This window comes from Haliotis rubra, unplaced genomic scaffold, assembly GCF_003918875.1.
Source record: "Haliotis rubra isolate DU_JTF1 unplaced genomic scaffold, ASM391887v1 Scf379, whole genome shotgun sequence".
NCBI lineage: Eukaryota > Metazoa > Mollusca > Gastropoda > Lepetellida > Haliotidae > Haliotis > Haliotis rubra.
The window spans coordinates 966,984-979,021 of record NW_025767056.1 but is presented as its reverse complement, the minus strand read 5'-3'; the positions used below and the strand labels follow the sequence as shown (position 1 = coordinate 979,021).

General features: G+C 40.3%; 1 protein-coding gene across 2 annotated transcripts; it reads left to right on the top strand.

Annotated features, from left to right (window-relative positions):
* Nucleotides 1–1,330: 1,330 nt before the first annotated feature.
* On the top strand, nt 1,331–11,416 carry LOC124286221. Of its 2 annotated transcripts, none has more exons than XM_046722563.1 (5): nt 1,331–1,450; nt 2,950–3,089; nt 5,850–6,140; nt 9,498–9,815; nt 10,256–11,416. In XM_046722563.1, the coding sequence occupies exons 2-5, from the start codon at nt 2,957–2,959 to the stop codon at nt 10,846–10,848; spliced, it is 1,335 nt and encodes a 444-aa protein (XP_046578519.1). In that variant the 5' UTR covers nt 1,331–1,450; nt 2,950–2,956; the 3' UTR covers nt 10,849–11,416. The 2 variants fall into 2 exon arrangements, with proteins under 2 accessions (XP_046578519.1, XP_046578518.1); XM_046722562.1 differs by having other exon boundaries at nt 5,850–6,143; nt 10,256–11,415.
* The last annotated feature ends 622 nt before the right edge of the window (nt 11,417–12,038 follow it).

Here is a 12,038-nt window from a genome sequence, read left to right as displayed (position 1 = left end):
TATGTGATGAGGATGGGATTGTAACGTGAGATCTGTTTGTTCGTGTATTGTTGCACTCGGTCACTGATTTTGCAGTGTTGTTTGTCTTCTAACGCCGCCCTCAGCCATATATCTGTACATAATGGAGTCTAGTCCAGAGTTTGCTATAATCGACATCACGAGCATCGATCTACGCAGTAGGCATGCGATTACATGTATTAGCCAAGTAAGCGAGCCTGACCACTCAATCCCGTTATTCGCCTCTTGAGACAAGCATGGGTTGTTAAGACCAATTCAAACGCGGATCATTTGCAGTGAGTGCGCCACATTGATTAACGGTGGTGGGGTAGCCTATTGGTTAATTAAGCCTCCGCTCGTCACGCTGAAGACCAGGGTTCGATCCCCAGATGGGTACAATGTGAGAAGCCAATTTCTGTTTTTCCCGCCGTCATATTGCTGGAATATTGCTAAAAGCGGCGTAAAACTAAACTCACTCACTCACTCACTTTCATTGATTACTGTGCCGTAAACATCATTCGTGACCCACTCGTGTTATTCCGGGATAAGCCGAATCTTCCAGGAGGTTACGGTACCCGAGAAGTTCCGGGTTAGAATGAACTTTCAGTTACCCATGCATGTCGTAAGAGGCGACTAACGGGATCGGGTGGTCAGGCTCGCTGACTTGGTCGACACATGTCATCAGTTCCCAATTGCGCAGACCGATGCTCATGCTGTTGATCACTGGAATATCTGGTCCAGACTCGATTATTTACAGACCTCCGCCATATAGGTAGAATATTGCTGAGTGCGACGTAAAACTAACCTCACTCACTCACTCCAGGAGGTTACGGTCAGGAACGATTGGTGACGAATGCTGATGTGGAAACCTGCCCCACCACATGGACGGACGGAATTAGCGGTCGGGCAGACGGGTAGATGGTTGGATGAATTTAATATAACATGAATGAAAGAAATATAGAAAAAATAATGTTTCAATGCAAATTATTGCTGAAGAAATACTTAACAATATCCAATGTCGTTTTCCTGTATATATGTATAATCTGGCTTCCATCCATGTCCCTATGTCAGCAAACATTTTCCCATAAGGCCCAATTGCAGGTAGTATAGTGATCTTCTTCTTTCCAACATGAAAAATAAAACCACAAATACAGCAGCAGTGACGATATTTATGTGAAATCCTAAATCCTGATATTTGCTTGAATAGTTATGATAACTGGATTACAATGTACACGTCCAGCTGATGATGGTCCAACTGGATTCATTGATGATGTACTAACAGCATTTCTTCATACAGCAAATGAAGTACGACAAATAAGGGAGGTGACTCTATTAGATCTAAGGAAAATGGCGGCGATCTCAAACCGCACATGGCTGAAACTGGATGCAATATCTCTGGATTTGATGTAACTAGATGACTTGGCCCTTGTGACAATCACCTCGGCAGACTCAAGTAAGTGGATTGAATACATTGTCATGGATGTTTTATAGTACTGTGCAGTTCTTGCAAAGTAAATCAGGATCGCAATTAGGACTGCAACGAATCCGTCTGAGGCGATTAAAATCAATATCACTAACATTGGGTAACAAATGCAATAACAAACCACCAGTTGATTTAGTGAAACAATATATTTCTGTTACATGTTCTGACAAGTAGACAGTGTTGATTTATCACTGTCTGATAATGCCTGATAATGGCTTTACGACGCTTTTAGCAATATTTCACTGAAATTGAAACTCGAGGGACACCAGAAATGGGCTTCCACATATTCTAGCCATAATGTATCATGACAATGACCAGGGTAGTGAATCGTAACAACAAGTAACTGTTCTAGCTTCAACACTATGACGTGTGTCTTTGAATATGTGTGTTACATGAATTTTGTATTACCAAAATAGCCATAGCCTTATTTGGGTCAAATATCCATCACCCTCTCTACATGGGGTCATTTGGAAATATATCACTTTTTGAAGTTATAATACACTTTTAAAAATTCAAGATTATGACCTGATAAAAATATTCGTCATATTAGCAGCTTAGCATTGTGTAGCAGTTTCTACATCTTCAGGCTAGTTAACTTATTTTGTTGGCTAGTAACTTTCAGTCATTGATAGCCTGACTGGAAACTATTTCACACACTGATCTGGAAACAACCTTCACAATGTTTATCTTTGTAAAGAGAAATTGACCTCTGTATACAGAATGATAAACTCTCCATTCACATTGTACTGTCCAATTCCCACACATGGGTACAATGTGTGAAGCCCATTCCCACATGGGTGTTTCCCACCATGATATTGCTGGAATATTGCTAAAAGCAGCGTAAAACTAAACTCACTGACTCACTGTACTGTCTGTATGTTCAGTGTTATCAAGCTACAGTTATAATGAAACAGAGTAAGTGGTCCCTTTGAGTCTGCTATAACTGGATGTGTTAAGTTTTGTTTGTTGTTGTTTAATGCCACACTCAGCAATATTCCAGCTATATGGCAGCAGTCTGTAAATAATCTAGTCTGGACCAGACAATCCAGTGATCAGTAGTATGAGCATCGATCTGCACAACTGGAATATGATGACGTGTGAACCAAGTCAGCGAGCTGACATGCATGGGTTACTGAAGATCAAATCATCTAATCTGGATCTTCACGGGTTATTTTTTGTAGATGCAATTATTATCTTAATACACTAATGATATTACAACATGGCTTGGATGTGCTAAGAGGCAGTCCAGGCTCTGTGTACCCATATAAAAGTGCAGCAGTGCAACTTATACTCATGTAAAACACTTTTTTCAATTTGCCTGCAAGGGTACATAATTTTAAAAAGTCGTCAAATCCCTGAAAATTGAAGTTGACGCCTCACCCCCATAATGAATATAAGTAAACTTTTAAAACGATAGGCAATGTTACATTTTCTGGGTTGCTGAGGATTTTCGGTATTGGACATTGAAGGTGAACCATGGCACAACATACCAAGAGGAAGTTGGATGAAGGTCATGACACGCTGACCCCTCCAGGTCAAAGGTCAGGTGATGAAGAGCACTATGAGGCTGATGAAGATTCCTTTGAGGGAGGCTCTTCAGCTGAAGAGGGTTTGTGCTTATGTCCACTATCTTTTCCATTTTGAACAAGGGGTATGATATTAAGGATATACAACTTTTTTAATACAGTATATGTTTTATCTACACTACTGTACAACACTTTAGTGTCGGATCCAGGATTTTGGAGAAGGGGCGGCAGGTGCACATAAATTATGAAATCCAAAGGTAAGGGGGAAATGCTCCTTAGTGAATGTGTTTAAGAGGAGAGGGGTGCACACCTCCTCTGATTCACCCCTGCACTTGTTTGCATGTACATCGCATATTTTGTAATGAAGAAGTTACATTTCCAAAGAATATCGATCTTGCTCGTGACAACAACTTTCAAATGCCACTTTAATAAACTTTCCATATTGCTGGATAGTTCAGACAACAGTTGCTAGTCTTGAGTTCATTTCCCAGGGCAGGGTTCAACATTTTTTGAAAATCCACTTTGCCACTTGCAACCCTAAAGGGCCAAGTCAGTTTTTCAGAAAGGCACTGATTACATTCAACAAGCTTGGAGGGGCTGCTGGCAAAGAAGACTGATAACCGGAAATTTGTCGATAGATATAGGTGAGGAGTGAAATTGGGTTTAACGTGGATAATATTTAACATATGATGGCGTGGCGTGGGTACTGTGTGCAGCTGCTTGTACTTAGCCCAGACTGAAGCTAATAGTGCTAGCCCACTGAGATACCATGCGCAGTGAAGCATATCAGACACATTATACTGACTCCAGGCTATCCAGTCCTTGTTGTACCCATAGCCATTATTACCATGAGCGTCTTTTGGTGCTTGACATGTTGAGTCAAACCAGACTTATCTCGAAACGCTCTAACCACTACACCACGGGGGCAGCTATATATATATATTATTACATGAGCAAGTGAGTCATACGACTTATATGAAACAAGGGCAATACATAAATTTGTACAAGTTTCATATAAATCATGTGACACACTTGCTTGAGTGTAATAATTCTTTATTATCCATTTAATTCATGTACATTTGTGCAGTAAAACACGGTAAGCAAGTGTGACATCCCAGTTAATTGACGTCACGTTCCATTGTGTAATGACGTCACAGACGCCGGAAAACAAACAATGGTTGCTAGGCAAAAGTGATGTGTTCACATGTGCACATATGGTATATATGACACTGGTTATGATTCACATATGGATAATAATAATGATTATCGATGTGACAATTATGTGTGCAATAATATCGTGCATAAACATTTGTGATAGAATGTAGATTTAAATTCCTCAGTAACACCAGTGTATGAAATAAGGCAGTCAGACCACCCGAGACGGGCTAGAGTTCTAACGGACGGTCTAAATTTACAGCTAGCCAACCCGATGGTCTGGTAAAATTTTTAGATGTTCCATACATCTTTGTAAATTCACCATATTTGGTCTAGTTAAATCCATTTCGGCTGGTAACATTTTGAAGTTACCAGCCCTGATGTCTGGCTGGATTTTTGGCTTATTTCATACACTGCTAACACAATACACGGAGTAAGGAGTTTATTCAACGGCTTCTCCTAACGTATGTTTAGGTCACTGTTTTGTTTGCAGTCCATGCATCAACATGTCACCACTCACCAGTGGAATGAAATATACTCAGAGAAACAAATAAAGGAACGCTTGAAAATTCAAGCGTTCCTTTAATATTTTCCAGTTTTCATCACCAGCTTTGAATAGCGCTATGGAAGGAAATCTTGGAATAAATAAAGGAACCCTGCCATGAAGTGGTGTTCCCTTAATTGTTTCCTTCAGTATATATTCATTTGTTGGCATTTTTGCACAAAGTTACTTCTCCAGTTTTTATCAAGATTCAATTGATATTTAGTTATCAATCTCTATGTTCTATATAGATAGCCAGACCTAAGACTTCAGTTTCCATTTGTTTTAAATGAGCTTCAGAGTAATTGGATCTGATCAATGGTCTCTACAGTAAGGCCCAGTGGTTAAAGCGTTCTTTCGTCACGCCGAAGACCCAGGTTAGATTCCTTCATGGGTACAGTGTATGAAGAACACTTCTGGTGTCCCCTGCCACGATATTGCTGGAATAATGCTAAAAGCGGCGTAAAACTAAACTCACTCTCTCACACATAGTTTCCAAAGAAAATTTACCAAAAATGGAACAAGGCTAGTTGTCAACCAGTTGAACAAGTTAAAGAAATTTACGCAGATGTTTCAAAGTTTGTATATGACTTCTCAAGTGGGACAAAAATTGCCTTTAGTTCATAATTCTTGACTGTGTCTTGGAAAACAATTCTAAGCATTACTGAATCAATTATAAAGAATTGGTTCCTGAGAAAAGTTTATTACCTAAGAGGGCGAACATATCGGGGTTCATATTTTTCGTACGATGCCCTAGGGCAAAATATCACTTTGTCATGGTGACGTGACGTCATGAACAATGCTATGACGTCACGTTTCTTCAGTGACGTTGCGTTCTACATGCGGCAATGGCGGGTAGCCAACCTATGTTTGAAAGTAGATTTGGGTTTATTTTCCTCAATTTTACGACTTCGTTAATAAACAGAATATTATATTCGTGCCCATATCATACTATGTTTTACAACACTTCGTGCCTAAATATCGGTATATCCCTGGCTCTCGCTCGGGAAATACCAACATTTAGACACTCGTTTCGTAAACATAGTATGACATGGGCACTCATATAATATCCTCTATTTATTATCAGGTAGTTTTAGTGACAGCAGTGTTCATCAAGAAACAAATGAAGAGCTGCCTCTGTTTGTAGGACCGATGACTGCAGCCCATAAGAACCTCTTGACACAGAACAGGGCGCTGATGGCGGAGAACATGGTCCCTGACGATCTGTTCTGTCGTCTGTCTGCCAAGGAGGTTCTGACGCTGGCCGAGGAGAGGCGGATCAAGGCCAAGGCCACATGGGAGGCCATGAACGCTGAGCTGCTTGATCATGTAGTTAGACGATCCGACAAGGCGTTCTCCGTTCTTGAGGTGTCACTGAGGGAGTCATGTCAAGGTCATCTGGCAGATCTGATGTGTGGGGAGGTCGGAGGAGGAGGAGGTGGTAAGATGTATGGGTTGTCTTGGGTTTGGTTGGTTGTTTTTTTAATGCTGCACTCAGCAATTTTCTAGCTTAATGGCAGCTGGCTGTAAATAAACTAGTCTAGACCTGACAATCCAGTGATCAACAGCATGAGCATTGCTCTACACAATGGGGATACGATGACTTGTGTCAACCAAGTCAGCGAGCCTGACCACCCGATCCTGTTAGCAACACAGCAATATTCCAGATGTGTGACAGCAGTCTGAAAATATTCGAATCTGGACCAAACAATCCAGTGACTGACATCGTGGGCATCAACCTCTACAACTAGGATACAATGACACACACCAACCCAGTCAGCGAGCCTGACCAAAACAATCTCATCAGTCACCTCTTTTAACGATCTTCACGTGGGAGATAAGTATGGGTTGCTGAAGACCAATTTTAACCCGGATCTTCAAGGGTCAGATTGTCCTGGTAGTTGTGAAAACAATCATGAGAATTCAGTTATGAATTGAAATAGTCAAAATTCAAAAATCATCAAATCAGGAATTGGTCATTCATGTGAATTTTTTATTTAGCCTTTGATTGTTCAGAATAACAGATGTAACATTTAGAAAGCAATTTTGCTCAGAAAGAGCATTGTGTCATCGTCGGTGTTCCAAAATAATTTGAGTCCTATTTCTTGTGTCCCCCGCCCTGATATTACTGGAATAGTGCTCAAAGCGGCATAAAACCAAAGTCTCCCACTCACTGTTAAAATATTTAAATTAAAGGACTCACTTAATCTTGAACTAGAGACAATGCATAACAGGGACCCCTCAACTTTCAAGTTTCACTGTAGAAGGTAGAATTCTGTGATTTTTTTTAATTGATAATATTTAGTGAACTTGATTAATTTGTAAACTAGAAATTCAGCTTTCCTTTAAATGGGCTCTGGGAAAGTCCAGGTGTTGGGTTACTTGGTGTACAATACTAACTATTCGGGCCGTGCAATATTTCCGGTAAACTGGTATCTACCGGTACAGTTGTACAGTATGCGATATAGTTCAGATTGTTTAATATATTGGGTCATCCAGAGTTAGCCCCCTTGGAATTATATGCCCTTGATTTCCATAGCAACAATATGTGCTCTTAAAGTGCCAAATATACTTTTATTTTTGTTGGTTTTATGTAACATTTTACAAATGGAAGTGTCAATATAAGGGGCTCCAAAATTGCCAAACAGTCTACCAAATACTTTACGTTTTGTGGGTTTGAATGGTTTCATTTGGAGGAATATTTGGGATTACACTTTCCTTGTTAAGTACAGATTCTAAATTACGCAAATATTTATGTGAAAACTCAATTCCTATTAAGTCTGTTGAGTACAAGTACGCTTGAATCTTTGTAAATACTCAATAAATGCGATCTTACATGCGTACACACAAAAATGTCAAATCTTAGCTTGTGTACATGTGGATAGATGAAATAACTGAGGTATATTGAGAGGTTCTATTTCAGGACATGAACTTGACAACTTGCAGTCTTTCTTTGCGTTTCTCATTTTACGAATCAAATATAAATAACAAACACTAACATTTAAACTTTATTATATTTATAAAATTAATGGAAAATGGCAAAATACCCAATTGAGCGTGAGTGAGGGGAAGACAATTTATTTGGTTACTCAAAGGAAAATTAGAATACCCAATTGAGATGAACAGAAGCGAGTACATAACTCAATGACCCAAAAAGTTATCTGTAGCTCTGTCTAGTACTTTTGTTGGGTTGAGTCCTATCCTGGATTCGAACCCACACCCTCAGAGTCACCACACAAAGTCAGATGCCTAGACCGCTCAGCCACCTCGGCTTCCACAAAATGAAAGTCGGACAACTGGTAGTCTAGACTGACTTTGTGGGCTGGCGATTAGGTGCCTGACTCTGAGGGTGTGGGTTCGAATCCCGGCTGGGACTCAACCCAACAAAAGTACTAGAATCTGTACTTTACAAAGAAAGTGTAATCCCAAATATAACATATGTTACATTTGACCACTTTGTAAATGGCATTGTGTATTTCATCGTAAATGTCTCAAAATATATAGGTGGCATGACCAGCCCAAGATCGACAGGACTGGATATTATTTGTAAATTGTCATGACATGCCACTTGCTTCCCCCTAAAGGATTATCTTATCTCAGTTTATATCTCTATCCCCCAGCCCAACCCTAACCTCCGTCTGCGACACCCGTCCTGGTTTTGCTTTTGAGACGACCCCTCCTACCTGTTTCTTTTTATGGTGATAGTGAGACTCCATGGCTGATACATCCTATATAGTTTCAGTATTAAGTTATTTTTTTACGTCAGCTATCGTTTATAATGAAGGTAAGCTTAATTTCAAAATGGACATTCTAAAATTGTCCTTTGTAATATAATATCATCGCACACTAATTTGCATAAAGCCATGGCCTGTTCCAAATACATTGTAAGTCATTTTTGCACTAATCTCTCCTCAGTAGAGTCCTTTTTCTACGTTTCCTATCTCCCTACCACTGAGACTGTAGTTAGGCCAAACTTAGTCTAACAGATATTTCACACTTACACATATTAACTACATAAATTGTAGATATCAATGCCAAAAACAGTTTTTTTCTATTTCCATCAGTATTTTAGTTCATAGGCTTACAAGATGTTTACTGACTTATTAACAATACAGTCAAATCCCAATGAGTTGAATGCCTTTGTCTCGAATAATATGCGTAACTCGAAGTACCTGTCGGTCCCGACCATTCCCTGCTATTGTTGTCATCATTTGATTTCCGGTTACACGAATTCGTCTCATAAATACACACGATGACTCGAGCTGGAACTTTGGTCCCATGAGATTCAAACAACAGCAATCTTGTATACATAAGCCGAAATCAGTCAATGAGAAGATGATTGGTGTAGCAAACTGATCAAATTAACAAACCAGCGCGGCTCACACCTTTCCGACATTGACGGGTGAGTTCAAAAGGCAGATTAGTGATTTTACGGAAATCACTGTCTGTGCTAATCAGACTGGAACTGATAAGGTGCCCCTATTAGTGATAGGGAAATCATTAGATAAACAAATGCTTAGGCGGAGGAATTAGGACTGGATCATCTTCTTTTCTACCCTCATAGACATACCTATGTCTCGAATACATCGATAAGTCAAATATATTACTTGGTCCCCAGCGATTTGACTCATTGGGATTTGACTGTATATTGAAATGACATAATTGTTGTGATGGTTCAAGTATAACTGGTAAGCAGAAGGTATGGGCATGCTTATTTCCTCAAAGACACAAAGAAATGATATCGCTGTTACAGGTGACACTCTGATGACAGACAGAAATGATATCGCTGTTACAGGTGACACTCTGATGGCAGAGGAGAACAAGCAAGCCATACTGGACAACCGAGTGGACCTGACCAATGACATGACACCCGATGAGGTCTTCAACGACCTCATTGCAGATCGTATCGTCACGGTTACAGAGGTGAAACGTATTCAGAACAAAATCACCCGCGAGGCCATGAATGAGGAGCTTCTCAACTACCTTGTGCGCCGATGTGATCGGGGGTTCAAGGTGTTTATCGATTCTTTGAAGAAGACCGGACAGGATCATCTGGCTAAACGGCTGAATACACCATCACAGAGGCTTGGGCAGAAGCGGAAGAAACTAAAGTGTAAGTAATGTTCAAAACCATGAATTTCCTAAACTCAGATTGGGGTTGTCTGTTACCATGGCAGCCTTTTCTTGTATGGTATGCTTTTTTTACAAGGTGAAACCGTTTTTACATCATCTGGTGAAGTTTATTTGAAAATTTAGTTTAAACTTATCTTTCCGATTTTGATAGGTATTTTATTCTAAAATTGAGTGCTATAAGTGTTTATGTTGTTTTTATTCGAGGTTTTTATTGGTGTAAGACATATGTTCTTTGATGTATACCATTCATTCATTCATTCATTCATTCATTCATTCATCCATCCATTCAGTTGTTTGCTCTGATTTTCATGTTTATGTTCACACTTTCTGTTTTCTTAAGAAATGTTTTCTTTGATCTATACCATTCCTCCCTTTCTTTCTTCTGTTTTTATTTATTCATTTATTTATTCATTCATTCAGCGCTGAATATTCCGCCGAGTGATGCCAGTTGGAGCGGTCTGAAGACACCCTCAATCAACACACCACTCCCAACAGCCAATCAAAACTCCCCTAACAAGTTAACAGCCAATCAGAAGTCAGGATGCATCTCACATCCATCAACCAGCAAGATTGCTTCAGAAACAGATTCATCAACCAGTGACATTCCATCCCACAGTGAAACCCAGAATTCCACAGTTTTCCACCAAGACTTGTTGCCGGAAAACATGTTTGCTGATCAAGTGCCACATTTACTGTCCAATCAGAACATATCACCACTGACCAATCAGAGCATGTTTCCACTGACCAATCAGAATTCAACAAGTAACGAAGGCAACTGTTCATTGGAAGATGTAAAGCAGCAGATTATGCTGATGGCGGAGAACGCCTACGCCAACATCCGGCGCAGTGATGACAGCAGCGAGGCGTTCGTCCAGTTCAGTCAGGAGATGGCTCAGACCACTGAAAGCATCAACGAGTCGCTCAAAGTGTACAAGATGATCAAAGACTTCTGTCAGAGGTCAGACGATGAAGGTCAAGGTCATGACAGCCCTGTTGTGCCAGATGTGTCGTGATGTGCCTCGTCTTTGATAATGATAGGCTGCCATAGTGAGTGAGTGAGGCTTTCCTCCGCTTTTAGCAATATTTCAACAATATAACGACTGGGGGACACAGAAATGGGCTTCATGCATTGTACCCATGTGGGGAATCGAACCCAGTGAGACGAGCAGACACTTTAACCACTGGGCTACACCAGTGTCCCTCTAGGCTGCCATAACAATCCAGCCTTGTTAATGTGTCAAGATTTGATGTATGTGGTGCTTAACAATCAAATTGACAGTGGAACGCATCCATGTCAGCCGATGTGTTCCAATGATACAACTCTTCTGCAACAACAATCCAGTTGAAAGTGGAAGGCATCCAGGTCTCCATGACAACCAAGTTTGGCGGATGTGTTACTGTGAAACATCTGTTCTGCAGCAAGTCATGAAACAATCCAGGTTACCTTGACAATCCATTCTCTTCCCACAGAGGTAACTTGTCATATCTTCCTACGAACCTCTGTTCTAATACGGCCCTTTCATGGCACAAGTTTTGATGATTCGTGATTGGTTGCAATCTGATTTAGTTGTGCAATCAGCGACGTTGTTTGAAGTGATCATTCGCAAGGCCTCGGTAATTTCCTTACTTCGGGAAAACTAGAACCTCTTCCCCTGCGCGATGTGCAAATGTTTCTTAAAGACAGAACTCAGTCATGTAAATGGCGGATCAATGGCGTCTCCATCGCCCTCGTTGACAACGGACAAGCTAGCCAATAAATGTCTTGTTTGTAACATCAACACAAGTCCCGGCTGAGGAGGAATAATTGTGGCCCCACATTTGCTTGTATTAGTCAAGTTGGATCTAAGTCAATGTAACACGTGTTGTGATTGGATAGAAAGAAGGGAGATAATTCGTGTTGCGATTTTTTGCCGCTAGGGGATTTTATGAGACACGTGAAATATGGCCGTATTACAACAGAGGTTCGAAGGAAGATATGGCAAGTAACCTCTGTGGGATGAGAATGCGTGGCAATCAAGCTGTGCCTATGTGTCAAATTATGACATATATTTGACCTTGGTGACAAAGCTGAAAGCTGCAAAATAGGTCTGTTTGTCTACAGGAATCAAGATGGAAGTGGAAAGCAGCCAGATAATAATAATAATCATGATAACGATAAAAGCAAATAAATATTTTGTGTCAAATCCATGCTGTAAAGCTCTGA

Excerpts from the sequence above, each read along its gene's own strand:
- LOC124286221 (XM_046722562.1), top strand. The coding sequence starts at position 2,957 with ATGGCACAACATACCAAGAGGAAGTTGGATGAAGGTCATGACACGCTG. Across the intron at positions 3,090-5,849 it reads AGGCTCTTCAGCTGAAGAGG|GACCGATGACTGCAGCCCAT; the intron begins GTTTGTGCTTAT and ends CTCTGTTTGTAG. Across the intron at positions 6,144-9,497 it reads GGTCGGAGGAGGAGGAGGTG|GTGACACTCTGATGGCAGAG; the intron begins GTAAGATGTATG and ends TCGCTGTTACAG.